This window comes from Bufo bufo, chromosome 1 (assembly GCF_905171765.1).
Source record: "Bufo bufo chromosome 1, aBufBuf1.1, whole genome shotgun sequence".
NCBI classification, from domain to species: domain Eukaryota; kingdom Metazoa; phylum Chordata; class Amphibia; order Anura; family Bufonidae; genus Bufo; species Bufo bufo.
This window is the reverse complement of record NC_053389.1, coordinates 57,048,938-57,072,308: the sequence shown is the minus strand read 5'-3', so window position 1 is coordinate 57,072,308 and position 23,371 is coordinate 57,048,938. Positions and strand designations below refer to the sequence as shown.

General features: G+C 46.0%; 1 protein-coding gene across 1 annotated transcript in view; it reads right to left on the bottom strand.

The window, feature by feature from the left end:
- Positions 1-4,417: 4,417 nt before the first annotated feature.
- LOC120995606 (histone H4 transcription factor) overlaps positions 4,418-23,371 on the bottom strand; it is a 34,401-nt gene continuing 15,447 nt past the window's right edge. The window contains exons 5-9 of the mRNA XM_040424914.1: positions 16,455-16,532; positions 14,587-14,707; positions 11,706-11,844; positions 7,370-7,494; positions 4,418-5,497 (exon numbers count right to left, since the gene is read on the bottom strand). Of these exons, the coding sequence (XP_040280848.1) occupies positions 5,236-5,497; positions 7,370-7,494; positions 11,706-11,844; positions 14,587-14,707; positions 16,455-16,532 (725 nt within the window). The 3' untranslated portion in view covers positions 4,418-5,235. The remainder of the gene's footprint in view (positions 5,498-7,369; positions 7,495-11,705; positions 11,845-14,586; positions 14,708-16,454; positions 16,533-23,371) is intronic.

Genomic DNA, 23,371 nt, shown 5'->3' with positions numbered 1-23,371 from the left:
AGATGGTGGTGGTGTTACAGGGTGGGCAGGTGTGTCTAGTCAATACAGAACTGCCCTACACTATGTGAATGGTACAGTGACAAGCCCATACTACTTGAATAACATCATTAATCCAGTCATAGTGCCTCTGCATGGACAACACAGGACTAATTTCATCTTCATGGAGGATAATGTGCCAGCTCATCGAGGTCACATCATTAGGGAACGGCTGCTGGAGATTGGGGACCTCAAATGGAGTGACCTGCACTTTCTCCAGACCTAAATCCCATTGAAAACCTATGGGATCAGCTGAGTCGCTGTGTAGAGGCTCGTAACTCTGTACCCCAGAACCTCAACGACCTGAGGGCCGCCCTTCAAGAAGAGTGGGATGCCATGCCTCAGCAAACAATAAGTCGACTTGAGAACAGCAGGAGACGTCGTTGTCAAGTTGTAATTGATGCTCAAGGCCACACGACAAGTTATTGAGACACTGACATATTTGTGGGGGTGTACCCAGCACTGGTGTTGGCTTTTGTTTCAATAAATTGTTTGAGATGAGGAAATCACCATTGCAGCTTCTACTTAAATGCCCGACTTTCATGATATAATATCACTGTAGAGTGAACTTTTTACGTTTTATATAAATCTTGCCCAAAATATCCCTAACTTTTTGTGAGTAGTGCAAGATTTAATTAATGACAATATTAGATTTATCATGTGCATGTCACGGTCCCTCAGGTGACTGGTGTCAGGAATTCAGAGAGACTCGCTGAGCGTGGAGGAATCTAACAGCCTCATTGATTTCTCTTTATTCAGTGTTGATAGGGTTAATGACCACTTCCCTTTTCTCAGCTGTTGCTCAGTGGTCATCACTTCTACCCTTTATAGTCTGACCCCACCCTTCTGACTATGCGGTTGATAGCTTCATTTGGGTTTAGCTGAGCTGGTGTGAGGTTGTCTCTGATGTTCCTGTTCTTATATCTCTACAGAAGTTAAGTGTCGCGTTTGTTTTTATTTGTTATTTTCCCTGTTTGTATCTGTGCCTGAGACAGAGACTTCCATTCGTCCATCTGGGGAGGAATGGGTTGTCTCTGGTCCTTAACTTATTCCAGGGCCTTATAGGGAAATCAGGGCCTAGGTATCCTGCATATGAATATTCCTACCTTCAAGGTCTATTCACATTGATAGGTTGTCAGGGCCCAGATTAGGGTTGTCTAGAGGGTGACCTGTGTATTCCTTAGTTTCCAGGCCCAGTTACTGTTCCCCTTCCCTTCTGTGTTCAGTGTAGAGTTTCCCCCCCACACTGATCGTGCAGTCATGAACCTCGATTACACTAGGACCAAAATATGTCATTTTATTACACAAAATTAACTGCAAATGAAAGAGGTCCACCAGAAATAGAAAAAAATTCCTACGTCATGCCGCTGTAAGAATCTTCCAGTCCGAAACTAATCTGTGGATTTTAGGGTACTTTCACACTAGCGTTATTCTTTTCCGGTATTGAAATCCGGTAAAGGGTCTCAAAAACAGAAAAAAACGCATCAGTTTTGTCCCAATGAATTCTGAATGGAAAGCAATCCGTTCAGTATGCATCAGGATGTCTTCCGTTCCGTCCCTTGTACGGTATTTGAACAGACAAAATCCGAGAACACTACCGCCCTTGATGGATCCGGCATTAATTTCCAATGAAATGTACACTGCTCAAAAAAATAAAGGGAACACAAAAATAACACATCCTAGATCTGAATTAATTAAATATTCTTCTGAAATACTTTGTTCTTTACATAGTTGAATGTGCTGACAACAAAATCACACAAAAATAAAAAAATGGAAATCAAAATTTTCAACCCATGGAGGTCTGGATTTGGAGTCACACTCAAAATTAAAGTGGAAAAACACACTACAGGCTGATCCAACTTTGATGTAATGTCCTTAAAACAAGTCACAATGAGGCTCAGTAGTGTGTGTGGCCTCCACGTGCCTGTATGACCTCCCTACAACGCCTGTGCATGCTCCTGAAGAGGTGGCGGACGGTCTCCTGAGGGATCTCCTCCGAGACCTGGACTAAAGCATCTGCCAACTCCTGGACAGTCTGTGGGGCAACGTGACGTTGGTGGATAGAGCGAGACATGATGTCCCAGATGTGCTCAATTGGATTCAGTCCATAGCATCAATGCCTTCGTCTTGCAGGAACTGCTGACACACTCCAGCCACAGGAGGTCTAGCATTGTCTTGCATTCGGAGGAACCCAGGGCCAACCGCACCAGCATATTGTCTCACAAGGGGTCTGAGGATCTCATCTCGGTACCTAATGGCAGTCAGGCTACCTCTGGCGAGCACATGGAGGGCTGTGCGGCCCTCCAAAGAAATGCCACCCCACACCATTACTGACCCAATGCCAAACCGGTCATGCTGGAGGATGTTGCAGGCAGCAGAACGTTCTCCACGGCGTCTCCAGACTCTGTCACGTCTGTTACATGTGCTCAGTGTGAACCTGCTTTCATCTGTGAAGAGCACAGGGCACCAGTGGCGAAATTGCCAATCTTGGTGTTCTCTGGCAAATGCCAAACGTCCTGCACGGTGTTGAGCTGTAAGCACAACCCCCACCTGTGGACGTCGGGCCCTCATAGAGTCTGTTTCTGACCGTTTGAGCAGAAACATGAACATTTGTGGCCTGCTGGAGGTCATTTTGCAGGGCTCTGGCAGTGCTCCTCCTGTTCCTCCTTGCACAAAGGCGGAGGTAGCGGTCCTGCTGCTGGGTTGTTGCCCTCCTACGGCCTCCTCCACGTCTCCTGATGTACTGGCCTGTCTCCATGCTCTGGACACTACGCTGACAAACACAGCAAACCTTCTTGCCACAGCTCGCATTGATGTGCCATCCTGGATAAGCTGCACTACCTGAGCCACTTGTGTGGGTTGTAGACTCCGTCTCATGCTACCACTAGAGTGAAAGCAAAGCCAGCATTCAAAAGTGACCAAAACATCAGCCAGGAAGCATAGCAACTGAGAAGTGATCTGTGGTCACCACCTGCAGAACCACTTCTTTATTGGGGGTGTCTTGCTAATTGCCTATCATTTCTAGTTGTCTATCCCATTTGCACAACAGCATGTGAAATAGATTGTCACTCAGTGTTGCTTCCTAAGTGGACAGTTTGATTTCACAGAAGTGTGATTGACTTGGAGTTACATTGTGTTGTTTAAGCGTTCCCTTTATTTTTTTTGAGCAGTGTATTAATGCCGGATCGGGTACCAACTGTTCCAGAAATTGCCGCATCGCCAGATACGGTTTACCGGTCTGTACATGCGCAGTTCTTTCTAGCTTTGAAAATATTTAAAACCGGATCCGTTATTCCGGATGATCCGGAAAGGTGGATCCAGTATTTCAATGCAGAAGTCTAACGGATCCAGGGAAAAAAAAGATATCCGTTTGCATATGGATTTCTTGAAGGGCATCCCCTCCCTTCAAGAAGAGTGGGATGCAATGCCTCAGCAGACAATAAGTCGACTTGAGAACAGCAGGAGACGTTGTTGTCAAGTTGTAATTGATGCTCAAGGCCACATGACAAGTGATTGAGACACAGACATATTTGTGGGGGTGTACCCACCGATGGTGTTGGCTTTTGTTTCAATAAATTGTTTGAGATGAGGAAATCACCATTGCAGCTTCTACTTAAATGCCTGACTTTCATGATATAATATCACTGTAGTGTGAACTTTTTACGTTTTCTATAAATTTCACCCGAAATATCCCTAACTTTTTGCGAGTTGTGCAAGATTTAATTAATGACAATATTAGATTGCTCATTTGCATGTCACGGTCCCTCCGGTGACTGGTGTCAGGAGATCAGAGAGACTGGCTGAGCGTGGAGGAATCTAACAGCCTCCTTGATTTCTCTTTATTCAGTGTTGATAGGGTTGGGTTAATGACCACTTCCCTTTTCTCAGCTGTTGCTCAGTGGTCATCACTTCTACCCTTTATAGTCTGACCCCACCCTTCTGACTATGCAGTAGATAGATTTATTTGGGTTTGGCTGAGCTGGTATAAGATCCTCTCTGGTGTTCCTCTTCTTCCATCTCTACAGAAGTTAAGTGTCGCGTTTGTTTGTGTTTGTTATATTCCCTGTTGTTGTATCTGGGCCTGAGACAGAGATTTCCATTCGCCCATCTGGGGAGGAATGGGTTGTCTCTGATCCTATACTTATTCCAAGGCCTTATAGGGAAATCAGGGCCTAGGTATTCTGCATATGAGTATTCCTACCTAAAGGTCTATTCATATTGATAGGTAGTCAGGGCCCGGATTAGGGTTGTCTAGGAGGTGACCTGTTTCTTCCCTAGTTTCCAGGCCCAGTTACTGTTCCCCTTCCCTCCCGGAAAGACGGATCCAGTATTTCAATGCATAAGTCTAACGGATCCGGAAAAAAAAAAAAAGATATCCGTTTGCATACGGATTTCCGGATCGGAACTGCCTGCTGGATTCTAACAACGCTAGTGTGAAAGTACCCCTAGACCAACGTCCGCTCTATAGCTGCAAAGGTTGTAATAAACTGTGTAATGAACTGCCATGTACACAGCAAACCGGCTGAAAATGTCAGTGAACCGGCAGTGGCCCAGTGAATGGAAAATGGTTCAGAGCAGTCTGGATTTTAATCACTTGGCTGAAAATGCAGTTAGATGATATCTTCTACGAGATTAACGTCAGCCGAACCCACTGATTTTGGAAGGAGCAGATTACCAGTATCTGATGTATATTTGGCCTACTTTGGGGTAAAAAAATAAAATAAAAAATAAATAAAAAAGGATTGGGCATATTTACTGTTAACATGCACAATCTTCTGGGAGATCTCAAAGTAGACAGTGAGTGTGTCAGCGGCTTATTTCCCTCTGCCTATTCAGAACACATTAATCCTTGGTGTATGAGGGGGTCAGGAGTAGCTGTGTTCATCCAGCAGCTACAGAATGTGTGTGGCCATCTTTTCTTCTAAGGATGCAGTTATTGGTGGACCACATTTACCATTTCAGTCTTTGGACTTAACATCTGTGCAGTTTACCCCCCCATCTGGGGGCCGAGTACAGACAACGGGCCCAAACATCGTGAAATGTTACTGAAGTGCACCTGCTGGGTTCTCGAGGGAGATGAAGTTGTGTATCCGGTCTGTGATACTAAACTGAGGCAAGAGCAGGTAACGAATGTGATGCGCTGAACCCTCTCAGTTTAGGATCTCTACAGAAAACGTACAGTCCCAGATACGGGCCTCCTTATATCCTTTGTTCAGAGGCAATGTCTTTACTGAGCAGTTGATCATTCTGCCAGCAATCTGTAGTCCTTTCTCCTCCAGTCCTCTCATAATCTACTCCTTCAGATCCTGCGCTTGCTCCTTGGCCTAACACCAGACAGGTCGGGGCTTCATCCAGGGGCACTCCCTGCTTCTCCCGTTCTTTCATCAGATGTTCTGTCAGTTCTACACTTTCATATCTCACCAGCTGCAAACGTAGAAAGCCGTCATCATGTTCCTTATACCTGTCAAGGAAAAACAAGAAATCTATAATAAAGCTCCATCCTAACAGAGAATTAAAGGGATTGTCTATTGATGACCTGTGGGTAGGTGATCAATATCAGATCGCTGAACTACAGTATCCTGGCACAGCCACTACACAGTGTGCGGAGCTTTCTGCTTTCAGATCTGGAGAGTGTAGAGCTCCAGCACAGGCAGCTGTCGGGATTCGTACCCCCACTGATCCGATATTGATGACCTATCCCGAAGCAGGTCATCAATATCTATAGCCCGGAGATCAATTTTATTTTGCTTCCTTATAAAAATCTGAATTAAAAGGGTTTTCTGATAATCTATCATCAATACTAAAGTCAGCTGACCCCCACCGATTTGTAACTGAGGAAACAATATTGAAGTTCTGGAAAAAAAAAAACTCTAGTGCAAAAATACCAGATGTTTCCTTCCATCTCTTTCCTCGAGATGAAAAGCTTTGAAAAAAATAAAAATAAAAATTGCATTACTTTGTCACGCTGATCGCCTTGCACCACTCGTCTTGGAAGATCTCAGGCCAAAGAGCGGAAGGAGACATCTAAAGATTTATTCAGCACTTAGGCCTTGTGCCCTTGACCGTGTACCCAAAATATGGATGTGATCTGTGTGCCATCTGCAATTTTTTTGTCGGTGGGTTCAGCCGACATTCATCAGCTTTAACCGGGCCATACACGTGAGATACCTCTTGGCCTTGCCTGATGACTGGGGCAGTTTTGAGTCTTTATGCCCAGAGCTAAATGACATTTTTAGGAATGCTGTGCTCTAAGCAGCCGTTCACATGGAGTTTCTTTACAGCCGAACTTGGTGTAGAAAAAAAGCTTCCAGGCGGCCGTTGTTTTGAATGGGAAATCCCACTGCCATTCACGGGGCCATGGTATGTGGCCACGATCATGGCAAGAAAGAACATTTCCTTGATGTGGTCGTGCCTGTAAACAGTGTCCTCCCATTGAAAACAATATGAAGTGGTGTCCGTGCCGCCATACGGTGGTTCTTCGCTCGCCAGAAAACTCAATGTTAACAGACCCTAAAAGCTGATTTTTTTTCATTAGTGTACCCCAAAAAGTTTTGTTTCTTTTTTTTTGCAGGCCACAGAGCTTTCGTATTATTTAAAATTGGAGTGAATATGGATTCATTTTGTAGGTCTTTTTTAGGCTAGGCTCACACATCATGGATTTGCACTGGAGGAAGATCTGAAATGGTCTTCGGCAAAAACATGGACACTGAAAACCCTGTCAATTCCTGAATATGTGAGTGAGCCATAAAAATGGGGAAAACAAGCAAGAATAAATACATTGAAATGAAACAATTAAAGGGGTATTTCAGTTAGAGAAAGTTACCCCCTATCCACAGGTCGGCTATCTCCAATGCCCCCACAGAAATGAATGGAGTGGCGGTGCACTTCCAACCAGCCGCTCTGGCCATTTCAGGGGGCTCCACTTCCAACCAGCCGTTCTGGCCATTTCAGGGGGCTCCACTTCCAACCAGCCGCTCTGGCCCTTTCAGGGGGCTCCACGGGGTATGGGCCCCCATTCTCGTGATCGGTGGGGGTCCCAGTGGTTAGACCCCCACCGATCTAATAGTTATCCCCTGTGCATAGTGGATATATTTCTCTAACCAGAATAAACCTTTCCGTCAAGACCATGAAAAAAATTATATATTTTTTTTTATGTGTTTAGGATTTTTTATTACCATGGGGGCACAGGTTAGCAGGGAACACATTATCTATGTGTCCCCTGCTGTCTCCACAGACATGACCACGTTGGGTGAATAAACCCTCATCATGGAAGTGTGAGATCTGCATCGTACAATGTGAACGGATATTACAGATGGATTACAGTATCGCATACCTGAATCGAGGGTGTCCAGACGGCCACTTGAAATGATGCTTCTTACGCAAGTGAACAGTCAGGTTGTTTCCTCGGGTGAAGCATTTCTCACAAACGTGGCATTTGTACCTGGGAGCTGAATCCCCCTAGGAAGCAGGGAAGGGGCGAGAAAGAACAGCCTATGTGAAGTGTAAGCATAGCATGACATTGCTCAGTAAATCTTTATTGCAAACCCAGTGGGAGGAGTAGTCACTGAGTTATCGGTCATGGAAAATGACCCTATGACATATCCGAACCAACCGGAAAACAACCCAAGAAAGGTAACCATGCGCAGTGCACAGATAATATACAAGAGGGGCGGGTGCCGTATCCCCATTGAACGAGACGAGGAAGGGATTTTACAGGGAGTAACAAAAAATGTAATTTTCTCATATAGGTCATTGGGGGACACAGTGCAGACCTTGGGACGTTCATCTAGAGCACCCTTTATGGGGTGGGAAGAGAAAGAAATAACTTGAGCAGCATGAGTGCTGTCAATGCACAACCGCTTGCAGCACCCTGCAACCAAGAGCCGCATCCAACACCCTATAGAACTTTGTGAAAATGCGTAGGGAAGACCGCGTAGCTGCCCGGCACACTTGCAAAGGGTAAGCCTTGTGCCATACCGCCCAAGAGTGGCCAACCACTCTGTAGGAATGGGCAGTCATCTGAAGGGGCGGTGCTCTGCCCTTGGAACGATAAGCCACGCTGATAGACGTCCTGATCCAGTGACCGATAGTGGACTTGGCGGCCGCCAGATCTTGCCGAGGACCAGCAGAAACTACAAAGAGGGAGATTTTGAGTGTTCGGACCACATCCAAGGTGTGGAGTGCTTCCTCCTTGGATTAGGCTGGGGCTGGACAGAAAGAAGGAAGAACTATCTGCTCATTCAGATGGAAAGAGGAGACCACCCTTGGCAAAAATGGGGAAAACTAGCCTCAGGACGACTTTGTCCTGATGCAGAGTCAGAAATGATGGACTAGCCGAGAGCGCTGCAAGCTCAGACATTCACCGTATCGATGTGATGGTCACAAGAAAGGTGACTTTCCATGATTCCTGAACAAGGTGGTTTTAACAACCACGTCGTCAAATGAAGTGTGTCTGAATGCGGGTGGAAGATCGGACCTTGGGAGATGGGATCTTCCCTGGGAGGTAGTGGCCACGGGGCATCTACTAGCAGAGCTACCAGATTGGCGTACCACGACCGTCTGGGCCAATCCGTTGCAAAAAGTAATGCTTGGATGCCTTCTGCCTTGAGAACCCTGGGGAGCAACGGCAGAGGGGGAATATGTATAGCAGCTTGGACCTGTGCCAGGAAATCACCAGGGTGTGTGTCATTAACACTCGGGGGTCACGAAGCATGGCACCTTGTTGTTCAGCCTGCCATGCCATCAGGACGACTTCCGGCATCCCTCATCTGTTGCAAATTTCGTCGAAGGCATCGGATGGACGGACCATTGTCGGGGGTCTACGTGTCAACATCCAGAGGTGGTGTAATTACTCCACCTGTAGAAGAGGTGAAAACGAACCAGGGGTTAACTGGGCCGTGTTTTTTTTTATTATATATATATGAAAGGGGGAGGAAACCCACAGGCTCCTAGAGGAGGAGAGCTTATGGGTGCAAAATTTTCGACCCCAGAGGATGGTTCCCACCCCACCCAATGCGGGCTGGAAGGTCGCAAAGCCGGGACCTCAAGTAGGAGCGGGGCCAACCGGAAGGGCTTCCGGCCGGAACGACAGAGAGCGGGAAGAACGCAGGAGCGTGGGACTGAGAAAGGCCCGAGACGGCACACTAACGCCTGAAAGGGAAAAGCAGCGGCTACCCCAGGAGGGATACGACCACTGAGAATACACCAACAAGAAAGATGGTGGGGGCCAAGGGGCACAAAGGGGGAAGCCTGGCAAAAATTCCTGTAGTGGCTGTTGCAGCACCTCTCCCCCGGTCTCTGACTTGCTGGGCCAGTGGTGTCGCAGCATAGCTGCAGGAAGGACCGGGCTTGCAGGGGACAGTGGTGCCTTAGCATAGCTGCAGGAGGGAACAGGCTTGCTGGGGTCAGTTGTGCTACAGCCAAGCTGCAGAAGGCAGAGGTGGGCGGCGGATGGGATTTTAGGTGGTGCTCCCATACTCACCTGATTCCCGTTCCCTTGTCCGGCCTTGGCTCCAGCAGGGTCCTTCAGCCTCCCAAGTCGCTCCCTTTGGTGGGGGAGGACCTGAGCCAGAGAAGGCCCAGCACTGGTGGGCGGTGGAGGATTTGGTCACCTTTTCTTCTGTCCTGGCTACTGGGGAGGGTAGGGGGCATCCCTCTGTACTGCGAGGTGGGTAAAACGGGGGATAATTCCACCCTGGTCCCAAGTGAGTGTAAAAGCAAGACCTGCAGAGCAGATATCTGCCTCCTACGGACACTAAGCTAAAACTGGTGAGCTCAGTGCCCGCAGGAGAGGTATAGCTGGTGAGAGGCGTTAACACTTTTTGCTTAGTGCCCGCGTGGCAGCAGCTATACCCAAGGTCTTTGAGAGAGCCTGTTATCTTCCAAAAAACAGCACCATATCAGGGGTTGTCTGGGATTAGAAAAACACAACTGCTTTGTTCCTGAAAAAGCACCACACCAGGGTGTCTGATATTGCAGCTCCACTGACGGGAATGGCACAGAGCTGCAATGCCACACACAAACTGTGTACAGTTGTGGAGCTATTGAGGAAACGCGGCAGCCATATTTTTTCAATCCTAGACAACCCCTTTAATAGTGAGTGCAACTTCAAGCAGCACTGAGGGCTGTTCTGCCCCAAAAAGCTGTTCTTAGTTGTCTCAGTAGGAAGCAGAGGGACCTAAAGGGGTTGTCCTAGAAGGACAGCTTATTCACCAAACCAGTCCTGCTATCTTCGGCAGCCTCAGACTTTGAGCATGTGCTTTGCCGCTTCATTCATCCAGTGCTCCATTCGAACATGGGAAGTCCATTCTCGTGATCGGTGGGGAGCTCAGCAGTCTGACGTACACTGATCACACATACTGTAGGATAGGTGATAAGTTGTCATTCTGGGAAAATCCCATTAAGAGCATGACACGTGAAGGTACCTTAAAGGAGTTTTCAGGGAGTTTTATACTGATGACCTACCTCTTGACCCCCGCCGATCAGCTGTTCGAGAAGACACCAGAGCTCACAGTAGCGCCGCCGCCTTCTCTCCGCTTTTCCTAGGCCAGTGTAGACACGTTTATCAGTCACGTGGCCTAGGCGCAGCTCAGAAGTAAATGAGGCTGAGATGTGATACCAAGCACAACCGCTATACAATGTGTTTGGTGAGCTGAGAGAATGCCGTGGCGCTACTGCAAGCACCGGTGCCTTCTCAAACAGCTGATCGGCAGGGATCCTGAGGCATTGGACCCCATTTATCAGACGCCAAAACTCCCGGAAAACACCTTTATGCAGTAGGGTCATTAATGGTAAGCAGTGGGTCAAGTACTTCAGACCTAGAACCAGTCACCAAATATTAGACACTTACACCAAAAAAAAAATGTTAATCACATTTCATAACCAGCTAAATATGTTCTATGGGGGCAATTTATAATGAGGGGACTATCTGAAGTCTCAGTGACAAATCTGGAGTGAAGCGCATTAACATGCCCACCCATATTTCAAAACTGGTGTGATGGATGTAAAAATGCAAAAAGTAGCAATATTTTTGCGCAGATAAGTCCAAAAAGTTGCAAACGCCTCATTTTGTGGCTTCTTGAATCCAGAATTCTGGAGTAAAGGCGTGATAACAATATAAAATGGATGCTTTGACAAACCGTCTCGCTTAACTCTCTCAGTCAGACCCAGATCACTGACCGGAGAGCGCCCCCTGTAGTGACTCAATAAGAGCATCACATGTTACACTAATCGATGCAATGCTCTTATGTGGACATCTTTATCTAGGCCGGTCAAGAGAACAACAAAGCTACAGCGCTGTTTTAACGGTTCTACACACACTATTATCATGAGGATTACCCTTCAGATAACATACTCCTCTCACAGCAGCAGTAAACTGACATGGGTTCGCTATCTATATAGGAGATTTAGCTACAGAAGGACAATACTTTGTATTTCATTTACAATGGTATAGAGTACTGATGAAATGAAAAAGAAAAAACGCCAAAAATTAAAAAAAGAATGTTTCCTAAGAATACCGAGTTAAAAAAATACTCCTTTACCCTCCTTTATAAGGGATGTGACCCTTTAAATAAGATATGCAAGGAAATAAATGTTTTGCTCTAAAAAACACTCTACACAAGTCTCGAAAAATTAAAAATGCCAATTCCTCACACAATGACCCCAGTTACCTCATGCACTTTTCTGTAATGCGCTTTGACGGAGCAGAGGGAGCGGGCGCTGAAGCTGCAGTCTTCATATTCACAACAATAGGCAGGCAACTTGCTATGTGTGTCCAAATGTTTCCTAAGATCAACCAGATTCTTGCAGCTATAAAAGAGCAAATGTCAGATATAAAAGTAGAAAAAAAATACAAATACATGATATCAAGAAACCCAGGTGTGAAGACGTTTTCACTGCCTGGTCCTGTCAAAGTGCAGAAGGCGCGGCAGTTGCAGAGAGCAGAGCCTCTAGGTGTAACAGTAACGCCCCCGTTGCTCCTAGAGGCTCATTTGCATTTATTAAAACATCATGTTTCTCAGCAATTCGGGCACATATGAACATGGGACAAACACAGATGCCTTCAGCTGCCAAGCGCACATGGAACGGGAGAAACGTAACACCTGTGTATAGATAACAATAGGTGATGGTCACCGCTAGGCCTGAGTAAATTGAGCTTCGGATTGCAGATACAAAGTCGATGCCTTCTGACACTTATAGTTTTAATGCTGTCTGAGACCTGTCTCCGTACAGCATTAAAATGTATGGCCTCCGTGGAGGCAAAATTCGTTTCAACCGAAGTAGGGCGTTGCATTCAGTATTCGTTTCTACATCTTTAAAAACATTTAAAATTCGGAATCCGAAGTCAGGTTTGGTACCGGCTGGTATCTTGGATTGCTAATTTTAAATGTTTTTAAAGATGCAGAAGTGAATACTGAATTCATTCACCGCAGCCTCACGCGACTTTGGATGAAACGGATTTTGCTTCCACGAAGCCAAGGTCTTAGACAGCATTAAAACAAAGTGTTAGAACGAAACGACGCATCGACACCCACACATTCCACTATACTATTGCTAAAACCAATAAATATATTTTTTTATTATATTTTTTTCTGAATGAAAAAGGTGATAAATCTGGAGTGAAGCACATTAACATAGCTGTCCATGCCCCCCCCCCCCCCGTAGTTCAAAACTGGAGTGATGTAAAATGCAAAAGGTAAGTCCAAAAAGTCGCAAAAGCCTCATTTTGTGGCTTTTTGAGGCCAGAATTCTGGAGTAAAGGCGTGATAACTCCGGGCCTTTGTCTTCCTTAATATAAAATAGATGCTTGGACAAACCGTCTCGCTTAACTCTCTGTCAGACCCAGATCATGCTGACGAGAGAGCGCCCCCCTGTAGAGACTCTTATATGGACATCTTGGCAGGGTGCTACAAGGATGCCACACAGCGAGACCGCTTCTGCTGGTCTCGGCACGCCTCACTGTGATTGCAACTGTCTAATGACAGCGGGGAGCCATGGGGTGCTGGCAGATCGCCATGTGACCTGGCGCTTTTATGCGTCGGGTTACAAATAAGAGCCTACCACCGCCATGTATAAAGTCGTGTGGCGGTAGGCAAAAGGTTAAACACCTGTATCAGAAAGTAAATGACAAAAGTGTCGCGTAATGTATTGGTGGCACAAGCCCTGTAACTACTGAATTACAACAAGCATAAGGGCCCTTGTACAAGACCGTATGCCCTCTGTGAGCGGGCCATATGTCCCAGAGCGGCATTGATCGCGCGCACAGCATCATAGATTACAATGACGCTGTGCACGTCGGGCCGCCCGCGGGGCTATTGTCCCGCACTCATATGATCTTATAAGTGGAAGACAATAGCCCTGCGGGCGGCCCGACGTGCACAGCATCATTGTAATCTATGATGCTGTGCGCTCCCGTGCGCACGATCAATGTCGCTCCGGGACATATGGCCCGCTCATGGACCATATGTCTCGGAGGGCATACGGTCTTGTACAAGGGCCCTAACTGACATGCACCACATTGCATACCCTAATTTAGTATCCTTTTCCTGTACTGGGAGCTTCTACAGGCATCTTATAGGTGGCGTAAAACACACTAGACAGTAAAATTCTGGTGCACAAATTTATGGCACATGAACAGAATTCTAGTTAAATCTGGTGCAGTATTTCCGATACTCCAATTTTACAAAAGCCCACGAGCTAGAATGGTAAAAACGTCTAGTATTAAGAATGGGATTCGTATTCTAAGTGTAAAGTATGACACTATCCATAAATCTGGCCCCACGTCTCCCTATTGTTTTTCTGTTTTATGAGTTTGCAATTTTTTTCTTTTTAGTGGTAGGGATATGAAATGGTGTTCAAAAAAAAAAAACTACCATCAGAAATAGAATTAATAAAAAAAAAAAGTAATTAAATATCCGATTGACATCACTTATTGTGCTCTAGAGAGCTAGGTTTCCTATACAAGTTGTATATTTGGGTCTCTGGGGTACAGGGACCAACCAGAACACTCGAGCCCCGAGCCATTTAGTGATCGGCCATTAGTCTCTGTTGGGAGCATGCTGCAAGCTGTATAGCTTGGAAGAAAGACGAGGCAGAGGGGATATGATAGAAACTTTTAAATACATAAAGGGAATCAACTCGGTAAAAGAGGAGAGAATATTAAAAAGAAGAAAAACTGCTACAAGAGGACATAGTTTTAAATTAGAGGGGCAAAGGTTTAAAAGTAATATCAGGAAGTATTACTTTACTGAGAGAGTAGTGGATGCATGGAATAGCCTTCCTGCAGAAGTGGTAGCTGCAAATACAGTGAAGGAGTGTAAGCATGCATGGGATAGGCATAAGGCCATCCTTCATATAAGATAGGGCCAGGGGCTATCCATAGTATTCAGTATATTGGGCAGTCTAGATGGGCCAAATGGTTCTCATCTGCCGACACATTCTATGTTTAAGATGGCTGCAGCACACTCAGGAGGGGCTTCATACTCACTCGTCATAGTCGTTCTCTGCAGTGCTTAGTATGGATGTACCGTCTCTGAACACTTGAGCACTCACCTGTACTCACAATGCTGACATTTATATGGGCGCTCATCACTGTGTCGGAAGCGGATATGGGTCCGTAAGGTAGAAGGAAGTGGACAGGTCATATCACACAAGGGGCACTTATAATGATTCACTGCAAAACAGAGCGGAGCTGAGGTTATGACGCACGCAAGAAATGGTTCCTGTTTCATGCGTGCACTGTAACCTGCGTCCCTCCAGCTGTTGCAAAACTTCAACTTCCATCATGCCCGGACAGCATACAGCCATCAGTGCATGCTGGGCGTTGAAGTTTTGGAACAGGTGGAGGGCCACAGGTTGAGCATCCCTGGTCTGTACAAAGAGAATACTGAATTCTTATGATGACTACCTATAGGGAGGAGCTTGCACAGTCTGGTAGGTGTTGAAGGATGTTGTAGAGGTTTTCCGGGACTTAGATATTGATGACCTATCTTCAGGATAGATCATCAACATCAGATCAGTAGGGGTTTGACACCCGACACCCCACCCCCTACTGATCGGCTGTTTCGGACAGCTGCCGGCCGGCACCAGAGACTATGCAGTGAAAGGAGCCGAAATCAGAAGGTTCCTGCACTGTGCAGTGGCCGAGCCGGGGTACTGCAGATGCCAAGTGAATGCCAGCTCAGCTGCAGTACACTGGTGCCAGACACTACACAGTGGACAGAGCCTGCACAGTTTCCAGCGACTGCTGAGAACAACTGCCCAAATGTGGTGCTGGGTGTCGGACCCCCACCAATCTGATACTTATGACCTAACCTAAGAATAGATCATCAGTATCTATAACCCAGAGAACCAGCTTAATTCATTAATATATAATCTAAAAAAAAATGTAAAGGCTATGTACACCTTTATGGGCAAATTTTTAATTGGTGCATTGTACTCATTATCAGCTGGAAAAAAGAATTTTTTCAATTGGTCTTTATTAAAAAAAATAATAATATGGAGTCCTTTTCTCTGTACAGAGCTGAGATGCTCTACTAGCAGGATCTGAATTTTCTCTGCTCTGTCAGGCAGGGAGCTGACAGCCTCCTTATCTCTGACCTTTTAAACCAGGGGTAGGCAACCTCCGGCACTCCAGCTGCTGTGACTACAACTCACAGCATGCATAGCTCCCATAGACGTGAATGGAGCATGCTGGGAATTGTAGTTTCACAGCAGCTGGAGCGCCTGAGGTTGCTGATCCCTGTTATAAACATTCAAAGCTCAACCCTTATCTTACTGATAAGAATGTGGCTTAAATAAGTGTTTATGACCATTTAGTTATTTAGAGATAAGGTTTAACCCACAAAGTAAAAGTAGGATGCACACAGCTAGAAAAACAGTTAACCCTTTGTCACAGAATGGCTCAATATATTCAATAAAGACCAATTGAAAAAAATCTTTTTAGACTCAAATGAAATCATAAAAAAAAAAAAATCTGTCCCCAAAGGTGTACATAGCCTTTAATTTTTTTAAACGGTAACATATTTATAAGGCTACTTTCTGTTTGGTCCTCATGCATTCTGAATGGAAGAAGATCCGTTCAGGGTGCATCAGAATGTCTTCCGTTCCTTCAGAATTACGTTTTGTGTCCGGTTATAAAAACAGAACAAAAACAAATCCGGTACTGAAAACAATGTAAGTCAATGGTGACAGATCCGTTTTTTTTTTAGGAGCCTAAAATAACGGATTTTTTCCGTTTTGATTTCACACAACCGCATCCTAACGGAACAGATGCATCCCGATGTGCAAAATCAAAACGAATCAGTTTAATTTCGGTGTTGAGATCCTCTGCCGGACCTCAATACTGAAATTTACAACACAAGTGTGAAAGTAGCCTAATATCCAAGTATTGCTAATATATACATGAATCAAACACGTACCATGGTTTCGCATGTGGTCCCGCAGCAGGCGTTCTGTCGCAAATCTCTTGGAGCAATGTGTGCACTGGAACCTATGTTCTGAAGGTAGTGTAGAGGGAAGACAAAGAAATGATAAATCCGCAGCAGTCCTGACTACAATGGTGAGTAATAAAGAGGGCATACTGAGAGACTGCCTGGGTCACGGGAGGGAAGCAAGTAACTATTATAACCGGCCACTGACATCTACACACTGCGTATGTATCAGCACAGCCTCCCACCGAGTGCTAGGTACGTACAGAAGAGCATGTAGTGCTTCGGAGTGTATGTACCAGGTATGTCTGTGTGTACCGTATGTTTTCATGTCATTTATGCATACAGCGAGTGTACGTCTTAATGAGTATACATACAGTGTGGAACTACACGACACATGATAGCAAGAACTGTTGAGAAGTTGAAGACATCTGCTTTCTTGGCCGTTGCCACTCGGTAAGATTTGCACAGCTCCTCCATCCATAGACGATATACAATATATACACAACTAACTAAGGACACCTCATTAAAAAAAAATAAAAAAATTTACTATACGAGTCTCTAATCACGGCCGCCGATGCGTTTTTATTTTGCTTGTCTTCTGTTCACTTCATATGTGTCAGGATTATTATTATATTGTTTTTTTTTAATAAAAGGCAGATATTCTTTAGTAGCAGTGATCACATTAGTCCTTAAAGTGGGACAAAAAAAAAAAAATATAATAATAATTTAAGTTAAATAAAATAATAATAAAAATAAAAAAAGTGTCCCTGTGCTTTAAAAAACCTTAGTTCAATGTCCGCAATCTAGGGCTGCAGCTAACGATTATTTGAATAATCGATTAGTTGTCGATAATTTCATTGATTAATCGGGATAAAACACCAAAATGACAAAAAAAGGGGTTTATGATTTTACTTGAAAAATTATGTTCAAAGGCCATATTAAAACAAATTGTGGATGGCGCTGTTATGGAGGGGGTCTGTGGATGGCGCTGTTAGGCCCCTTTCACACGGGCGAGTTTTCCACGCGGATGCGTTGCGTGAGGTGAACGCATTGCACCCGCACTGAATCCGGACCTATTCATTTCTATGGGGCTGTTCACATGAGCGGTGATTTTCACGCATCACTTGTGCGTTGCGTGAAAATCGCAGCATGCTCTATATTGTGCGTTTTTCACGAAACGCAGGCCCCATAGAAGTGAATGGGGCTGCGTGAAAATCGCAAGCAAGTGCGGATGCGGTGCGATTTTCACGCATGGTTGCTAGGAGACGATCGGGATGGAGACCCGATCATTATTATTTTCCCTTATAACATGGTTATAAGGGGAAATAATAGCATTCTGAATACAGAATGCATAGTAAAAAAGCGCTGGAGGGGTTAAAAAATAAATAAAAATAATTTAACTCACCTTAAAGGGTTTCTATCACTTCATATGACATAATTAGCTGGCAGACACTAGCGATCTGCTAGTGTCTGCTCTGGCCAACCATCCTACTATAATCACTTGTGGGGCAGCGGTTTTGCTAAAAAACTAACTTTTATAAATATGCTAATGAGCCTCTAGGTGCTATGTGGGCGTCATTAGCACCTAGAGGCTCCGTCTACCTTCATACACAGCGGCCGCCCAGCACGTCCCTCCAGCCCGCCCATGTCCTCCTCCGTGTGACAAAGCGGCCGAATTCTCGCGCATGCGCCGTGCGCGGCTGTATTCGGCGCATTAGAGATGTCTGAGCTCGGAGCGGTCAGACATTCAATGCGCATGCGCCGAATACAGCCGCGCATGCGCATTGAATGTCTGACCGCTCCGAGCTCAGACATCTCTAATGCGCCGAATACAGCCGCGCACGGCGCATGCGCGAGAATTCGGCCGCTGCGTCACACGGAGGAGGACATGGGCGGGCTGGAGGGACGTGCTGGGCGGCCGCTGTGTATGAAGGTAGACGGAGCCTCTAGGTGCTAATGACGCCCACATAGCACCTAGAGGCTCATTAGCATATTTATAAAAGTTAGTTTTTTAGCAAAACCGTTGCCCCACAAGTGATTATAGTAGGATGGTTGGCCAGAGCAGACACTAGCAGATCGCTAGTGTCTGCCAGCTAATTATGTCATATGAAGTGATAGAAACCCTTTAATCCACTTGATCGCGTAGCCCGGCATCTCCTTCTGTCTCCTTTGTTGAATAGGACCTGTGGTGAGCATTAAGTACAGTTACAGGACTTTTGATGATGTCACTCCGGTCATCACATGGTCTGTCACATGATCTTTTACCATGGTGATGGATCATGTGATGACCGGAGTGACGTCACCAAAAGGTCCTGGAATGAATGCTCACCACAGGTCCTGTTCAGCACAGAAGGAGACAGACGAGATGCCGGCAGCGCCAGCAAGTGGATTAAGGCGAGTTAATATATATTTTTTTTTAACCCCTCCAGCGCTAGTTTACTATGCATTCTGTATTCAGAATGCTATTATTTTCCCTTATAACCATGTTATAAGGGAAAATGTAAAGGGGGAATATTAATCACCAATATTTATGCAAATATCGATAATTAATATTCATAAATGGGAGGAGCCATCTAGTGATAACTCCGCCCATTTATGCCTTTATATTATAATAATAATAACACAATACCTTTGCTATACTTTACACTAATCACTACGCTAGCTGCATGCGCCTAACTAACTATCGCCAATAACTACACGTTACACAGATAGTTACAAGTAACACAGTATTTATTACTTACAATACACAACGCACGAAATACACTAGCAATACAGCACTAAATATACAATCCTAAACTACACTACACATTCCCATATTCCACCCATAAACTAACTAGACAATTCACACATACAAGTAATAACAGCCCACCCCACCTGACTATTCACTGTCCCTACGGGGTACGACAAAGGGTTAATGGTGGCCTTACAGGGGTGTAAACCGACCACAAACACAAAGGGTTAACAATGGGGATAACTGTACAGCAATGCAAGGGTAAATACCCTGCAAGTGTACAGTGAGGGGGGGGGGGGGGGGCGCAGGGTTTGAGCAGGGGTTACCACCAGGGGTTAATCAGGGTAGGGAAAGGGTTACACGGTGGAGATACAGTGGGGGTCATCAGGGGGGTGTAACTGAACCACAAATACAATCAGGGGCACCAGTGGCACAGGATCAGGGGTACAAACAAGGATACAATAAGGCAAGAGTTTGGGGGATCAGGGTGTCCAGTAACACGGCAAGGGTAAATCAGGGCCCAGGGTACACATCAGGGACACAAATATAGGGGTTACAGGACCAGGGGTGTGGGTTAACCAGGGGAGAGATATAGCGGTCGGGGGTCAGGGGATATACTTAATCCTTCCAGCGTTAGTAGGCCATTTCCAGGCGGTCATCATGGAGCTGCACTCTCCCATGTATCTAGTCTGGTTGCAAGAGAGGGCACCTCTGTCCGGTTTGGGGTTTTATAGCCCAAAAGCAACCCCCTCCTCCTTCCTCAGGCATGTGACATCATAGTGTGCCTTAGTCCCCCCTCCTAGTCCCAAAAATGCTGGGAGTAATGGGCATGGCCATGGTGCAGAGGTGTGGAAAACAGGTTATGATGTCTCTGGTTAGAAGGCCCTCTCACGAACGGTGCCAGAGAGTCTGATTGTAAGGGGCCTGAACAAAAGGGGACTAGATGCTAATCAGCTGTTATCCTACAGGCTATCAGCACAAGTTTTTCTCTAAACAACTCTGTTGATAACAGTTGGAATTGCATATATGCATATATATATCCACAGATGCTTGGGGCACATCTATAAACACATACAAAACCGGGGGTATGAATGGGCAGCAATAAGCCCACATACATACTGTCATGCTGACATAAGTGTATATACATAGACACGTGTGCAAATACATACACACATATCTATATATACACACACCCTCGCATATATCTGGGGCATCACATACAGGGGACATGCATATGTCCCCACTTGCCATACAGGGCCAATATATACACGGTCATACAGGAAATATATACTAACTATAAGGGGACACATATAAGGGGGCACATGTATATACTAATATAAGGGGGATTATAAGGGGGCACAGCTTCCAGGGACCACATATTTCCCACAGGGGCCACCATGAGCCCCTGGGGATCACCATGGGCAGACGTGCGCAGATGCTGGGCACATCTGCGCACATCACCCCATGATGCGGTGGTTAATGTATGCATATACAGTACAGACCAAAAGTTTGGACACACCTTCTCATTCAAAGAGTTTTCTTTATTTTCATGACTATGAAAATTGTAGATTCACACTGAAGGCATCAAAACTATGAATTAACACATGTGGAATTATATACATAACAAACAAGTGTGAAACAACTGAAAATATGTCATATTCTAGGTTCTTCAAAGTAGCCACATTTTGCTTTGATTACTGCTTTGCACACTCTTGGCATTCTCTTGAGGAGCTTCAAGAGGTAGTCCCCTGAAATCGTTTTCACTTCACAGGTGTGCCCTGTCAGGTTTAATAAGTGGGATTTCTTGCCTTATAAATGGGGTTGGGACCATCAGTGGCATTGAGGAGAAGTCAGGTGGATACACAGCTGATAGTCCTACTGAATAGACTGTTAGAATTTGTATTATGGCAAGAAAAAAGCAGCTAAGTAAAGAAAAACGAGTGGCCATCATTACTTTAAGAAATGAAGGTCAGTCAGTCAGCCAAAAAATTGGGAAAACTTTGAAAGTAAGGGCTATTTGACCATGAAGGAGAGTGATGGGGTGCTGCGCCAGATGACCTGGCCTCCACAGTCACCGGACCTGAACCCAATCGAGATGGTTTGGGGTGAGCTGGACCGCAGAGTGAAGGCAAAAGGGCCAACAAGTGCTAAGCATCTCTGGGAACTCCTTCAAGACTGTTGGAAGACCATTTCAGGGGACTACCTCTTGAAGCCCATGAAGAGAATGCCAAGAGTGTGCAAAGCAGTAATCAAAGCAAAAGGTGGCTACTTTGAAGAACCTAGAATATGACATATTTTAAGTTGTTTCACACTTGTTTGTTATGTATATAATTCCACATGTGTTAATTCATAGTTTTGATGCCTTCATAGTCATGAAAATAAAGAAAACTCTTTGAATGAGAAGGTGTTTCCAAACTTTTGGTCTGTACTGTATATACCATACATGCCCGCACGTGTTTGCAGGCATGCATGGATATATATGCATACGTCTCAACCCTTCCTCAACAGAAAATAATACAATCTACAGAACACCGATCCCAAGCCGGGTACCAAACACGCGCGATTTTTCTCACGCGAGTGCAAAACGCATTACAATGTTTTGCACTCGCGTGGAAAAATCGTGCATGTTCCCGCAACGCACCCGCACATTTTCCCGCAACGCCCGTGTGAAAGGGGCCTTATGGAGGAGGATCTGTGGATGGCACTGTTATGGGGGATCTGTGGATGGCGCTGTTATGGAGGGGGATCTGTGGATGGCGCTGTTATGGAGGGGGATCTGTGGATGGCGCTGTTATGGAGGGGGATCTGTGGATGGCGCTGTTATGGAGGGGGATCTGTGGATGGCGCTGTTATGGAGGGGGATCTGTGGATGGCGCTGTTATGGAGGGGATCTGTGGATGGCGCTTATGGAGGGGATCCTGTGGATGGCGCTTATGGAGGGGATCCTGTGGATGGCGCTTATGGAGGGGATCCTGTGGATGGCGCTTATGGAGGGGATCCTGTGGATGGCGCTTATGGAGGGGATCCTGTGGATGGCGCTTATGGAGGGGATCCTGTGGATGGCACCGTTATCGGGGGGGGGGGGGGTCTGTGGATGGCACCGTTATCGGGGGGGGGGGATCTGTGGATGGCACCGTTATCGGGGGGGGGGATCTGTGGATGGCACCGTTATCGGGGGGGGGATCTGTGGATGGCACCGTTATCGGGGGGGGGGGGGGATCTGTGGATGGCACCGTTATGGGGGGGGATCTGTGGATGGCACCGTTATGGGGGGGATCTGTGGATGGCACCGTTATGGGGGGGATCTGTGGATGGCACCGTTATGGGGGGGATCTGTGGATGGCACCGTTATGGGGGGGATCTGTGGATGGCACCGTTATGGGGGGGATCTGTGGATGGCACCGTTATGGGGGGGATCTGTGGATGGCACCGTTATGGGGGGGATCTGTGGATGGCACCGTTATGGGGGGGATCTGTGGATGGCACCGTTATGGGGGGGATCTGTGGATGGCACCGTTATGGGGGGGATCTGTGGATGGCACCGTTATGGGGGGGGATCTGTGGATGGCACCGTTATGGGGGGGGATCTGTGGATGGCACCGACCAATCTCGCCACATTGCATTGGAGAAGCCTGGTTGCCCGCCTGCTTCCTTTAGACTATGGCCCCATGTTGAAACACTTGATTTTCCCCTGCAAAGACATGAAAGCCGGGTCATTTGGTACTTGCCCTATTTGCACAGTGATACCCCAGATAGCTATGCCATGGAGCCCATTCGGATAACGAAAGACTATGTGAAAGACTTTGGCTCCATGGCGATTCTACTGTATTCGTTTAGTCTGAGTGCCATTCACCTAATAATATGCGCTCAGACCTGAGCCATCTGGGGATATGTTAAATGTCTATGTTTTATGCAATAGCTGCACAGTTAAATATTCTTATGTCTTTTATTGTCTTTTGATACCATGTGGCTAATGGAGTTTTGCCTCTGCCCTTGGAGATAAATTGGATTACTTCCCAATTGTCTCCAGGACAGAAGACACTGTGTATTCTCCTGCCTGTGATAATTACATTAACCCATTGTGTAAGGTAATTGTATCACAGGCAGAGGGGAGGATTTTGTGTGGGAGTGTCTGACTGTATTGTACGGGGTTACTGGTTGTTTTAGAAAACCC